The sequence below is a fragment of the Barbus barbus genome, assembly GCF_936440315.1.
Source record: "Barbus barbus genome assembly, chromosome: 43".
NCBI lineage: Eukaryota > Metazoa > Chordata > Actinopteri > Cypriniformes > Cyprinidae > Barbus > Barbus barbus.
The window spans coordinates 6,086,008-6,101,243 of record NC_136721.1 but is presented as its reverse complement, the minus strand read 5'-3'; the positions used below and the strand labels follow the sequence as shown (position 1 = coordinate 6,101,243).

Sequence of the window (15,236 nt, the reverse complement as noted above, 5' to 3'; positions counted from 1 at the left end):
AATAGGAAGTTGTTTTAATTCAAGCAGACAATGTCCGATCTGCCCCAAACTTCATGTTTAATAGGAGTCCTGTCCTGAACACATTCCCATGCCCATATTCAGTTATAGTTATAGCTGACATCAGGAACTGGAATGTTTTATGCTCTAGCAAACTCCTCCTAGAGATTTAATGACATCAACATTATATTTGGTCAATCTACTCTAAAGGCCTTTGCGATGTTAAATTGCGCAGATCTTGAGTTTTCGTTAAAGAACGTGTCCTTGGTGGCCTGACAAAGTTCGATGTTTCGGCATGGAAAAGGAAGTTGTTGTTACTCAGCCATACAATGTCTCATCTACCCCAAACTTCACACATTCGATAATCATAGTGCCACCTGCTGGCAACAGAAAATGACTTGTTTTACACTAACTTATACCTTCAAAGTCCAATATGCACCAAACTTCACGTTTGGTAAGAGTCTTGACCTGAAGACACATAAAGGCCAATATACAGTTATAATCATAGTGCCACCTGTTGGCAACAGGATATGTCACTCAAACATACCATGTTCAATCTGCACCAAACTTCATATGTTTGATAAACATGCTGGCCTGAAGACATCTACATGCCAATATTCAGTTATAGTCATAGCGCCACCAGCTGGCAGCAGGAAGTTTGGCACATATAAATGACTTTGACATATTCCTCCTATATTTACCACTTTAAATACATAATGCTGACAGTTCGCTGTTTTTCTTAAAGCGACCAGGTGGTGGTGAAGGGTGCAAAGGCCCTTTTCAATGCTGCTTGCAGCTTTAATTTTCATATTGTGCTTGGTATTTTTAACATCGCTAAGATATAATACTGTTTATGAAAACTGCAGCAAAATGATGGTTTTAGAGACAAATACTTCAGAAAAAAGTCAAACTATACACTGTAAATAAACATTGCAGGAAATCTCTTGCAAACAGACTTTCCACAACAACTCCAGCTTCTGAATGGTGTCCTCTATGCTAATCAACACGGCCCTTAATAATAACCTTCCATCAGTCAAAGACTAAATGATTGTCATCAGTGTGAAATGACAGGTTTCCCTCCTCCAGCTCTGAGGGAAATCAGAGACTGTGTAGCTTGATGCATTATAATGGTTTGAAAACGCAGTGAGATTCGAACTGCTGAGTGACGGTTACCTCCAGTGTTTGGGATTTGTACTTGGATGGCAGGATTACAGTCCATTGAATTTTATGAATATTTACAGTAGATATGCTGCAAATGAATGAAGACTTTTGTCTGTGCACAACACTAGCAGTGTTAATATCACATTTAATGCGTTTGGCCTCTGTCACGATTCAATCGCACAGTTGCATTCGCTAGCACAATCATGGTACATCAACAATGCAAATGAATGTCATCAGTCACAGCCAACAGCGTTATTGCTTGTGCATGACTACATTCTGGTTGGTTATTATTAGATCGTCTATATTTGCACAGGAAGTATGTTGAGATGTAGCCTACCTCCTGATGAAGACAGGATCAAATCGTTACTGTCATCTTCATATGTGTATAAGGTCCTGCAAAACAGAAAGAGGAATCATTTTAGTAAAGCAACCATTCAATCAAAATCAAATTCAACAATAACATCGATAAATCAATACAATACAGATCAAAAACAATGTTAAACTGTTTGTTTTTTCTTTAATGACATTCTTTAAGCATGCACAATGTATTAATACTATATTACTTACTAGTCATTGTATTTATTGTAATAAATATAATCTTTAGCAAATCTCAAAATAAATATTAATTTTACATATGCAAATTATAATGTTGTGATGCCTAAATTCACATTTAAAACAACCGATTTTATTTAATATTTAATTGGATAAAACAAAATAATTGCCCTTTATCAGTTATTGGCCATAATGTGACCATAATGTTTTGTTCCTCCCTAATACTCTCATTAGGAAAATCATAATTCTGGCCTTATAGAACTTTTTGAGGCACCATTCATGTCCGTAGCACAATTGCTTTGGGACAAGTTACAAGCCCTGGTTTAATACTTAGGGTTAGGGGTTTATTCGAAGCAAGTACACAAAACACAATAAAACAAACTAATGAATTTTTTTTTTTATTTCCAGGTCAGTCCCATGGACAACCCTTTATAAAACTCATCTCCATGGTACCATGGACAGACTGGAATGCATTCTATCCAGAGGGCAAAAGCAATGCACTCTGGGTCAAGGATGCTGTTAGCTCGGAGGAGAAAATGGCATTATCCTCTGTCATCTGAGAGCTCTGTGTAGGAGGATAAAATATGGAGCACTAGTACTTGTTATGCTTCTAATAAAAGAGAAACTACTGATTTTTCATCCTGTCTCACGCTTACCTGCAAAAGCAAGAATAATTCTGGTAACAACTGTGCATTCCAAACCGATATCTAGAGATATTAATGAATTGTGTATGCTCAGATAAAACACACCCCAGCGTTTCTAACATGCCAAGGCTTTGATGTCTCATTCTTTAAATAACGGAGACAATCATTAACATATTGTAGTGCACAGCTAATCTCATTCCCCATCACTGCAAAATAATGAGTAGGAGTTTGGTGATACGCTAGTAAAGACAACAAAGAGAAGTTCTACTGCCGTAAGCTACAACACGAAGCATGGGAAATGGATGAAAATAGTGTCTCACTGTTTAGATGAACAGTGTTGTGAGTATACTGTCCCAAATCTTTTTAAAACAGGAACTTTATTATGTAGAAACGGTGTAACGGTGCTTAATTGTATAACATGAGCACTTGTAGTGTACGTTAAATCTTAAGTGTACTTACAGAGAGTACACTTTCAAGACTATATTTCTTATACACTTTTAAAAAGTGCACTTTGTATTAATGTCAGATTAAAACTTTTACTTTAATCATTATGTTTTATTACAATTTTCTGCTTAATTATGCTAAAGTGTACTCATTTTTGTTGTACTTCTCAGTGTGAAAGTCACCATTGTGTGATGTTGCTATTTGGTTACTAAAGTGTTTTTAGCAAATTGCTATTTTGGTTACTAGGGTGTTCTGAGTGTTGCTAGGTGGCTGATTTAGTCTCTATGATATTTTGGTTTGTAAATCTGTAGAACGTTTAGCATTCACAAGGCTAAAATCGTGTCCAAAGCACAAGGATGATTTAAACACCAAACTGCAATGGGTCCTGCCAATGGAGTGGGCCGCAAATCCAAAATGCAGGACTTCCCTCACCCAACACTATCATCCAGCCTTTATCAGCCATTATACTGACAGGCTTACAAAGAGACACATATTATAATGCAAACAATCATATGTAAATGATCTACAGCGCAGGGAGAGAAAAAGATATCTCAAAGCTATGCTGCAGCCACGGGTAACATTACTGTACGGCTCTTCTGAAATATGAATTATGATGTCACGTGTTGATAGCGGTAGAACAAAACTAACCAATATCTCCACAGAGAAACGGTGTGGTTGATGGTCAGCAGGGTTGATTTGGATCTTTTTATTTGGGGTCTAACAATTCCTCAGTTCACCGTGTGACAAAATTATATTAGTTTTTATAATTGAGCCTCAGCATTCAATGCACATTATGTTAAGTTCCTTTAAAAATCACTGAAAGCAAAAGTTGCTGAAATCGCGTTTGGTCTCGTACTGTATCGTGTATCTTGTCAGTGTGTGCACTTGCTTGGCCATTTGTAGTTGATAAACAGGAAAGTGGGTTCAAGCGCCAGCAGAAGGCAGTGTAATGGAAGTGGTCTTTAAGAGAAGCAGTCTATCAGCGGAAGTTTAAAATCAGCTCGTAAGTGTATTTACTTGTCTCAGTGTTTAGCGCATTTGCCGTTGCTAGGAAACGCTTATTTTGTTTACTAGGATGAGAGTTGCTGAAATCGCGTTTGGTCTCGTACTGTATCGTGTATCTTGTCAGTGTGTGCACTTGCTTGGCCATTTGTAGTTGATAAACAGGAAAGTGGGTCCAGCTGAATTGAAATGATCATTTGTTAGATTGGTATAATAAAGGTTATTATACCGCGGCAGTCGTCGTGTGAAGCCCTCTTAGTGTGAAGACCAAAGTCGCTTTGGACAAAAGCGTCTGCTAAATGACAAAAGTAAAAAAGTAAAGAGTGTAAAGACCATCGACTCTACCGTGCGACTCCACCGGGCAGGGACACCGGCAAGGGATAGTAGTAGCTTTTTATTTAATTTTTTCATTGATATGTTTATTATTGAAATGTTGTTGTTATATGCATGTGTTAATTTTATTTAATTTCTTTATTTTCTTAAATATGTGGGTAGATAGTATTTATAGAGTTGTAACTTTTTAGTTTTAGTTACTTTTTCTTATTTGTAAGTCGCTTTGGACAAAAGCGTCTGCTAAATGGTAAAAGTAAAGTAAAAGTAAGTAAAAATAATGTCATATGTATTTTAATTAAATAAATGTGCATTAAAAGTAGCGGTTCAAGATAGATTGGTAGCATATTACACTGGTGGTGGTTGATAGTGGATAACTAAATGTGCATGCTAAATGACCTTATTTTTACCTTTAGACAACCTTTGTCATCATCTAAAGCTTATTTAAAGGGATAGTTCACTAAAATAGTTCATTCAGTGTCATAATCAACTCCTATTAAACCTTATTCATGTCTGAAACACAAATGAAGATTTGAATGAAACCTGAGAGATTTCTGTCCTTCCTGAAATTCCATTCCACCAATACTTTGATGCTTCATAAAGTTGATAAAAAAATTGTACTCCACAGTCTTCTGAGGAGACACGACTGAAACATTTATTAAAAACACTAATAATTCAATAATCCCGCTAAACGTAAAATGTCAAAACGAACACATTTTTTATGTTGCCATGCTTAAATTCAACTGTCTGATTTAAAATTCTTAATTTTAGTATTTTATTTTTCATTTACTCACACAAAATTGCATAGAATTGTATGACTATCAATTAAGTCATAACTTATGACTCATAAATTAGTTTTTGTCGTTTTAATATGAATTAAGTCATAGCAGAATTCTTTTTTATTTATTTTTTTTGTCACCAGACAGAATTGTCCAGAAAAACTCCATATTTACACATTCTGAAGGAAATCTGTAGGTGGTTACCCGAGCATTGCTAGAGGGTTGCTTGGGGGAGACCCTAAGCAGAAAACACCTCTGATACTAAGTGTTCTAATGAGTTGAGATTGTGCCTTCACTCTTAGAGTGAGTGAATATGGTTCTGTTGAGACTTCTACTGGACATTATGTGGGTTCTGTAATGTTTATTTTTGTTGTGCATATGATTGCGGAATATGGAGGAGCATAAAAGACATAATAATGTGGAAAGGAGAATAACACTGGCCACCAGTGCAAGGTCATGGATTATGTGTATGCAGTACAGAAAGAGTTGAAAGAATCCAATCCATCACATGTGATTACTTGGATCCTGCAGTTATTATGTTGATTATAGAGGAGCTGAAAATACATCACGTGTTCTCTGGAAAATATATAGCCTAGAGCACCAAAATAGACCTACTTGACTACGCTCTAATTGTTTTCTGTCTGAGTGGTCCCACAATTAAACATCTAGGGCAGAATCCTCAACCCTCACCAAATTTTCCCCTGTACTCCGACATCAGTTCCTCTTTCATCACCTCTCCCCAAACCATTTCCTCACTTCCAAATATCACTGTTCCCGTCAGGTGCCCCAGCCAGAGTCATTAGGTCCCTGGCTCATTCACAGTCTGTTTCAAGATAACAAAAAAAAAAAACACACAGCCATGGTAAAGATGGGGGAAATATTAGTAAATAAGAAATACCGCAAATGTCAGTGTCACAGAAACTATATCTGAGAAAATAATACAGGAAGAAGGTGCAGCGTTTGCTGTTTCACTTCTATAAATATTCAATTTAAAGCAGACTCGTTTTATTATTCATAACAGATTCTCATGACCTAGAAACGCGGCTCTGAGCGTCAACGAGACCAGAGTGAAGCGGAGCGCGATTTGCTCAAGCCCCTGAGTGGAGGCCTCCTCTATTGTCTCGCAGGGTGGGAATCATGCGAACAAACTCTCTGTAGCCACGCTAATTAAAACATTCCCTTTTATGTGAATGAAATGTTGCTGCATTCTCACCGTATCAACACCACATAACCTGCTAGAGTGATGTAATGCTCATTTTTTTTGTCCAGATTTATTAATTTATTCAAAAATACACTTCAGTGCAAATGCAAACCATATACAATAACTTGAATATGTCTTCTATGATTGACATAATTTTAATAATTTTTGCTAACTTTATTTTTTACTTTATATTTATCTTTATTTACTTTATATGTATTTTTTATATTATTTAATAAATGTAATTCTTGAAAAGACATCCAATTGAAATAGTTTGGAATAATGTTATATTGGCATAATCTCCACATTTTAAACTGTTCCAATGCTTATTAATATTTGAAAACATTTTTTTGTTGACTAAATCAAGTCATGTGATGCGACCAATAAAATGAATGTGGTGCACACAACATATGCAGAAAAAACCTATAAAACAGTACAATATCATGACAAAACGGCAATGACATCATAGAGGGGGCAACTGCAGATCCTCTTCATGTGCATCAAAATCAAAAAGTCTTGTAACAGACGTTGCAAAATGAGTTCAGGTTATAAAATGTCATGGGGTGTACAGTAAACTCCACAAAAACTTCATATTATTCATTTTAAAAATACTTTTTACCTTCCAAAAATATATTCAAACAATGAAAATAGTCAACTATTTTGTTCTTTACATTAAATTAAATCTTTTTAATAAATAAAAGTTCTTTAAAACCATATTATGAATACAAAAACGGTGCATTTTTAGTGTTTTTTTAATCAAATTTTTTTTAAATATAATTTTCATTTGCATTATTTTGTATGTCACTGACCCTAATACTACCAAGATATGAATGCTTTAAGTAAAACATACGTATCTGCAAGTGACTGTTCTCATCGTTGATTACATAGCAGACACGGAAACAGACAAATTAAAAGGTATCCCAAAGGAAGAGAAAAGAATGTGCACAGAATTTGTTCAATTCGGCATCGCTGCAATTAGTTCCATTCATTCTCAACCATGTCATTAAAATTACCCTGCCGCACGCCTAAGCAGGGGCTGCTAATCCGATTGTTTTTCAGAGGGTCGCCGTGTCCAATCTGCCCCATGCCCATGACAGGGCTCTTTTTTCCAGGAAGCCAAAGCAATCAAACATTTCGGAAATGTTGCCTACAGCCTCACAAACTGATACCACATGTGTAATACATCTTGCCTCTATGAGAAACAAGACACAGGTCATTTTCTCTAAAGTGAGTGCACATGTCCCTTAAAGCAATGCTGAAAGTTTCTTTCCTGTTATGCAGAAAAGGCAAAAGAATTGTTTGTGACATAGAAAAGAAAAGGTCAGAGGTTTTATAGTTCACGCGTTTCATGTGGATATGAATATGTTGACATGGGAGAAAAGGCTGCGATAAGAGATTCCATTAAATATTATCAGGTGTGCTCTGGGGAAGAGCACTGATACTGATAAAAATTGTAGATTAGTGGCCGACAAACAATATAAAATGTACAGATGTAAAATATGGATGCACAAACTGTGGTTCAATGGTTCCGTTAGCTTGTCAGTGGGGCAGAACCTTATTAGTATCTTGAGGTAATAATATGAACACTTTTTATGGGTGGATAAGGTACAAAGGTATATGATTTATTGTCCCTAAAGGTGATTTATGATTTATTGTCCCTTAAATTGCTGGCTTATATTAATGTTAAAAAATTTAGGGTCAGTTAGAATTTTTTATGTTTTTTAAAGAAGCTAATACAGTAAAAACATTCATATTTTGAAATATTATTACAACAATAACTGTTATGTTTTTCTGTTTCGGTTATGGCAAAGCTGCATTTTCAGCAGCCATGACTCCAGTCTTCAGTGTCACATGATCCTTCAGAATTCTAATATGCCAACTAGCTGTTCAATATTTTTTTTTTATTATTATTATTATTAATGTTGAAAACTGCTGTTTAATATTGCTAATACGTTTTGTGTAAAAACCATGCTACATTTTTTAATGCTTTATTGAATAGAAAAGTACAGCTTTCAAAAAAACTAAATAAATAAAATATTTTTTTTGTTGCATATATTGGCCATATGTATAAAGTGTACATATTTTTGTCTATCAGTGGTACTAAAAAAAGCTATTAAAAACAAATATTTACCATGAAATAGTACTGTTGAATCGCTGCAAAATAAAATGCACAAGTCATCTTGTATAAAACAAAAACAAAAACACAAGCACACCCACGCTGACACACACACACACACACACACACACACACACACCATCTTTTGTGACGCAACTACCTCTCTGCAAAATAAGAAAGCTCAGCAAAACGTCCAGCCACAGAGGAGCTCATGCAATTAAATTCAGTGGATGCGAATCAACTGTGGGCGGTAGATTCTATCTAAATATAATTATCAAAAGAAATAAAAATATCATCATTTAAAAGAGGCTGATACAGCAAGTTCAGATGAAGAAAAGATGCAATCGTAAACCACAGTTTTTAAATCCGTCAGTAAACCTAAAAACACCAGCAACACTGTACATTTTTAGTTTGTTTGTTTGGTATTTTTTAGTGAGTTCCAGTAGTGTATGAAAATAGATCATACATCATATAAATTCAAAATAAAAGTATATAAAAATCTTGGTGTATGCACAAATATGTATATCTTTCAGTTGTGTAATTGGAGAAGACGAGTGACAAATGATTGGAAAAACAATATGAGAGTTTACATCACCAATTCTCACAGTGCATGGAAGGACCTAACAGGTCCATTTATAGGCCACACTGAGCTCCATCAGCCATGTGCATTTATACATGCACTACGTTTGATGTACTGAAGAACAGACGTTTTAATTGGACCACAAATTGAGAGAGAAAAAAGGAATGGCTCATTAAAGGGGAAAGTGACATGCATTTCAAAGAGCGAGGAAGTGCTGAAGATAAAGAAATGGCCTGAAATAGAACAGTACTTTTCGTTCTCGGCTCACGCTTGATTAGGGCTGATGCTGGATTATAGTCCAGCAATAAATCATCACCTCTGTCCCATGGCCAACACTCTGCCCAGATGTTCATTCAAATAATCTGTAAAGCCTCAGAAAACAGAGTGATTGAAAACAGTGATGAAAAAGACAACACTGAAAAAAAAAGTTGTAGATGTAGTTGATAAGATGTAGAAATTTGTATGAAGAAATGAAAAGAAATGGGGGAGTGGCTTAAATGAGTGAATGTATGAAAGCTAAATGCTGCAGGAAAGACTGATTTTACAGTGCTCCAAGAATAGCCCCCATCCAACAGCCTTCAAATAAGCCAAGCACTGCCGTTTTATTCCTCAGGCAGTCAGCATCAGAATTATAGTATGGCAAGCCTATACGACACTCTTCTAAAAAGTCACTTGTGATTTAAGATGTGTGAATCTCACAAAAAAAAAATCAAGACTGCATGAATAAATAAAAATTAAAAAGCAAAATTACAGTATGGCTTAGTCACATTGCAAAGGCCGTGATTTAATCAAGTAATTCAACTTGTAATGAGAAGCATATAAATCTGCCGTTGCCAACAAAAGAGAAGCTTCATGTGGTTTTCTGCCAAAAAAATTACAAAAATAAGACTTTACTAAATATTAGTATGTCAATTTTTATTATAGCTGTACTGCAAAGTAAAACTATTATTAATTATATTTTTATTTTGTAATAAACCTTTGGAGCTGTTTTTAATAAAACAAAAACTATCCATTTGAACTATCCCTTTAATTAAATACTGCATGCACTCTTAAAAAGGTCTGTGGACTGGAAGGAGGGGGAAAAACAGATGAGGAAGAGAAAGAAATGCGTAGAGAAAGAAACAGATGGAAGCATCTGGCAGTGTAAGCCTGTGGGCTGGAGGAGAAGAGTCGGGGAGGATGGGTCATGAGTTGAGAGGGGTCAGGGCGACACGTGGCCACCACACTGACAGCTGTCAGTGGGACACAGCATGACAAAGGGATTCCTAACCAGGCCGTCAGCAAGTCTCCATATAATGTGTGAAAATTGCACATATACTCACACATAGGGTCCTGTTATTCACACTTCTCAAAATAAGAAAATGAAGATTCTGTTGCTGAGCAATAGTACAATTGGGAGCATGCCCATGTTGTTTTGGCAGATTTGCTTGTTTTCACTGTAAATGGGATACACATGCTATTTTTACATCACCAGTTCATACCAGTATTCAATCGGGATGCATAGTTTACACTAATATCAGCTAATATTAGAGGACTGATTTTTTGGACTGATTAAGATGATATTAGATTTTTGTATTTTAATTGCATACTGTTTAGAAATAAATACAGTACGCAATTTGTACCATATAGTGTGTATTGCGTAATGTAAATCCTATATTTGGTAACACATTAGTATAGGGGACAATTCTCAATATCTAAGTTGCTTATTAGCATGCCTATTATAATTAACATATTGGCTGTTTATTAGTACTTATAAAGCACTTATTCTGCATGACCATATTCTACATCCCTAATCCTACCCAATGCCTAAACTTAACAACTACCTTACTAATTATTAATAAGCAGCAAATTATAAGTTTATTGAGACAAATTTGTAGTTAATGGTTTGTTAATAGCAAGAATTATACTTTTTTTCACAACATTGCTATTAAATTGCACATTGAATAAAAAAGGAAAGAATATATCAATGATTACAAAAGGATTTAAAGGAAAAACAGGACCTACATTTTCTCTTACACATTTATATTAATTTTAACCTAAAAAAATGATGTTGGATTTATGTTAAGTATGCATTAACTATTGCCTAATAACCAAAAACATATAAGGAATCATTTGCTTTAATACAATCAGACATGAGTGAGTCTCATCACCTTCTCTTTTCCCAGACAGCTTTCCTCGGACTATCTTAAAATCCCAAAATCAATAATTTAAGCTCAACCTCCGCAGCAAAAGTGTTCACTGCCAGAAGTGAAAAGCCGCTGACTTCTTCATGACAGGAAGCCCCCTCCCTTTACCGCAAAGAAAGGAAAAAGACAAGGAAGGGGAGATGGGGGAGAAAGAGAAAGAGGTAAACCACTCCAGACATCTGCTACCCTGAGCCAAACTGTCCCAGCAGCCTGCTGAGAGAGCTTTTCACAGGAGGACGTCACACAGACAAAGCTCATGACAAATTTAGATGAATGTACACACAAACCATACATACTTAAGTAACAATAATCTTAGTCCATGTGTAATTTCAGCTGATTGTGTGCACAAACACATACAGCTACACACGAACGCACATGCATTCACACACTCACACACACTCTTCTCTACCCTCACTTCAGAACAAGTCAAAGCTTGCCCTCTCCTCCACTCCCAACAGAGCATCATTAGGACAGCCAGCAGCATCCCTGCCGTTACCATGGTGATGTTGCTCCACGGGCGTCTCTCTGCCAGAGGGGTGTGTTCATGCTCCAGTCTGTATCGACAGCAATAAGATGTTTCACAGCGGTCCACACACAAACATACACACCGTAGTATGCAGTGTGTTTGCCAGATAACACAAGCCAATTCAACACACCAGAAACACCTGTGTTTTAACCCATTATGCGTGTAGAACTGTAATGGCTAGTGGGGAAAAAATCTAGTTTTTGTCTGAAACAACATAATATAATATATTATAATAATACTTTAAATGTGCAACATAAAACTGTGTATATACTGTATATATATATATATATATACACACATACAATATTAGATTATAAATTTGGCTGTAATATCAAATAAAGGGAAATGGCAATAATGTTTAATTTAATGCGTGAATTTAGCTCAAACAATTACACATTTTAGATATCATTTAGACACCAAACTCCAAACCAAAACCAAACCAAACATATCTATGTACTTAATAAAAATACTCTGCAATTGTACTTTTAGTATACTAAACTGGTATATTTAAAGTCTGCTAAATTGGAACGACTAATTTTGTTAGTTCACTTTAATTGTGCGGAAGTAGTTCTGAAGTCCACCTAAAGATATGTGCTAAAGTGGAACTATTGCAAGTATACTTCAGGCACACTTTAAATATCTTGCATTTAAAGACTGATATTATTCAAAGATCATACAATCCTCAATAAAACACATTTTAGTCTTAATATAAAGAAATGTGCATTGTTCAAAAGTAGCACTCTAAGTTTAATTATAATAACTGTACTTAGTATGGAATAAATGTATTTTAAATATTACTTTTTTTTACTAGGGTAGCAGGAATCAATACCAAAAATAAATAAATAACCACAATAATAATTATATGGGGTGCCAACCCCACTAACTTTCTTAAAGGGCTAGTTCACCCAAAAATGAAAATTCTGTCATCAAGGCATCAAGTTGCTAATGAAATTAAATATACACAGTTATGCCCTCATTTAAATTTGTGAGAGACAAAACGATACCAGACTAGACAAAACAGCGTCAGCGTAAAAGCATGTGATTTACAAACGTCTCTTTTGCTTTGGAATGGAGTGGAATGTCCCCAGAAATTTGGTCAAACTGCAGATTGAGCCATTGTTCTTGTGGCCTGAACAAGTAGGTCATTTTCATTCGAGCACATTTGTGTGCATATGCATGTGCATGTCGATGTCTATTTGTCAGTTTGAGTGCAAGCTGCTGTCTTAAGATGTCTTGTCACAACTAGGTCCAGTCGAGCGCAATTAAAATCGGAGACTGTAGCTCGTTTGCAGTTGCAAAATACATCAACACTGTATTTCAGAGTTCACAGTGTACAGTATGTCTTTGACTTTAAAATGTATAAAAAATTGCTACATGAAACATCACTTTATTATTCTAGAAGTCCTCTAAGATTAAGTGCAAATACAGAAGTGACATTACCCATACACAGAATATCAGGATATACAGGGATATCGCACTGTTGTCATGGCAACCAAAAATTCCCATAAAATGCATAGGGGAATACTGTTCTTCTATGCAGCGCCTAAAATGGCTGAACTGCCATAATTTGCTGCAAGGCATTGCTCTCAAGACTGTGAATATTTTGGAGATTTATCTGCTAATGTTCTGGCAATACCCAGCAGCTGTGTAACGCTCAAAATTATGACTGTGACAAAAGAGAAAGCCGCAGTAATAACAATAGCATTTTTTAAAGCTAATGATCATTCCAGATCTTGATGCACTGTGTTTTCATGACAAACGAAGCAAAAGTGTTTTAAAAACTGGATCATATTTGTCACACATATGGAAAATACATTTGTCAAAAACCCTCATGGGTGGAAAAGCCTTATGCTGACTATGACAAATATTCCTCCAGGAAAGATGATCACAAAACCTGGTTCATTTTCTGCACATCATTACATAAGGATCCTTGTTGCAAAGGAAATAAGTGATTGAAAAAATATGCTGAGGGCTGCAGGTTTGTTGGCCCTGTTTTGGACATACTGGGCCGGAGCTTATTCACACAGCATCTCTCAGCATCTCTGTGAAGAGTGTTTAATGAAGGCCTTTTGTCTGCAACTCAAACCATGACAAACATTTCCAATTGTGACAGTATGTAAATCAACTCACTAGGGGTGTATGAATGATTTAAATTCTTTATTTGTTGTTAAAACATTACAGTCAATATGAAAGCTATTTCCAAATGAAACAGGATATTATTCAATGAGAAAAATCAGATCTCAGTAAATCTTTAAACCATTGCAAAGGAATGTGAGCAATGACAACCAGGCATTGTATTTATGAGATGCTTTCATATAAAACCTTGGCCCTTTTTCACACATACAGCCTTTTCTGGAAAATTACCAGTGAAATAAAAGACTGATTTACTGGTATTTTGAATAAATGATGAATTTCTGGTAAGCGAACAAAGCATACGATTACCAGTTTGAGCTTGTACAAGGTCAAGAAAGGTACGAGGTAAGAAATCTGCTTTAGGCCAATTCTAAAGTTTTGATGGAGATTGGGTAATTAACTCTAATGGTAAGTAAAAAAAAAAAAAAAAAAAAAAAAGTTGTCAGATTGGACTAATAGTTAAACTAAAGCACTTCTTCTTATCCAGGCAGATCAAGAAAGTGGAATAGCGTTTAAAGGCAATTTCTGATGACTAGCTTAAAAATGAACGGAAAACTACTTGGAGCTAGAGTTAGAGTTATACTTTATTGTCCTTTGCAGGAAATTTCCCTAGGACTCAAAGCTGCAGTAATATACAACAACCACACACAATAACAACAACATTTTTAAGAAAGAGGAAAAAAAATAAATAAATACCATCACAATTACTCCAACTTGCTATTAAAAATCCTATCAGAAAAAGTAAATCTGTCAAATTTATAATAATTTACCAAGTAATTAGGGATGTACAGTATCATTTCTCACAATTTTTTTAACAAAATGAGATTTAAGACAAATTGAAATGAAAAGGTGCCCTTATATTAGTTCTCAAGCAAAATGTTGCACGTTTCTTTGTGAAATAGAAACTAAAACAAAACTTTAAAAGCAAATCCCAAATTAAATAAATAATACAAATTAAATATATTCAAACTATACTACATAAAACATCTGCTCGAAACAAAAGTAGCAGTTGGGCTGAATGAGAGCACAAATTCATTCTCTGACAGCAGGGGGCGCTTATGGAACAGCAGTGAAACAGCATTTCCTTGGTTAATGCCATAAACAAAGCAGTCCTGCAACACTACTTTAATATGCAAGATGGAAAAAATAACACCTAAACTTCTCTGAAGACTTTCAGTTCCCCTCAGAGATACATCTATATAATCCCCACCCCCAAATGTATTGCAATTCATTTAACATATCAACTGACTTGAATTTTCAACCGGCTCAGGATGTATCGTTACATGCCTATAAGTAATACCATAGTAATTTGTAACAGTGGACAGTGTAAACTGTGTCCCAATGCTATCTGATGGCTCTGTTTGATTTTTAGGATCCAGTGGCTCCCAAGTAATTTGGCTGTAATTGGCCTTCTTATGGAAAATACAATCAATTGTAGCACAAACACCGAGATGTCACCAAGATAAACCTCCTCAACAGCAAGCTGCAAATGCATGATGTTTCCCGGAAGAACCATGAATGAAGACTTATCCATATGGTATCCTTGAGACACGGAGATTATGACAGCTCAGATAAATACAGTCAAAGT

General features: G+C 35.4%; 1 protein-coding gene across 11 annotated transcripts in view; it reads right to left on the bottom strand.

The window, feature by feature from the left end:
- Positions 1-15,236, bottom strand: part of LOC306862886 (drebrin-like) — a 70,589-nt gene that overhangs the window by 23,627 nt on the left and 31,726 nt on the right. For all 11 annotated transcript variants that reach the window (XM_079405934.1, XM_079405935.1, XM_079405942.1 and 8 more), the window contains exon 2: positions 1,496-1,551. In XM_079405934.1, coding sequence (XP_079262060.1) covers positions 1,496-1,551 — 56 coding nt within the window. The remainder of the gene's footprint in view (positions 1-1,495; positions 1,552-15,236) is intronic.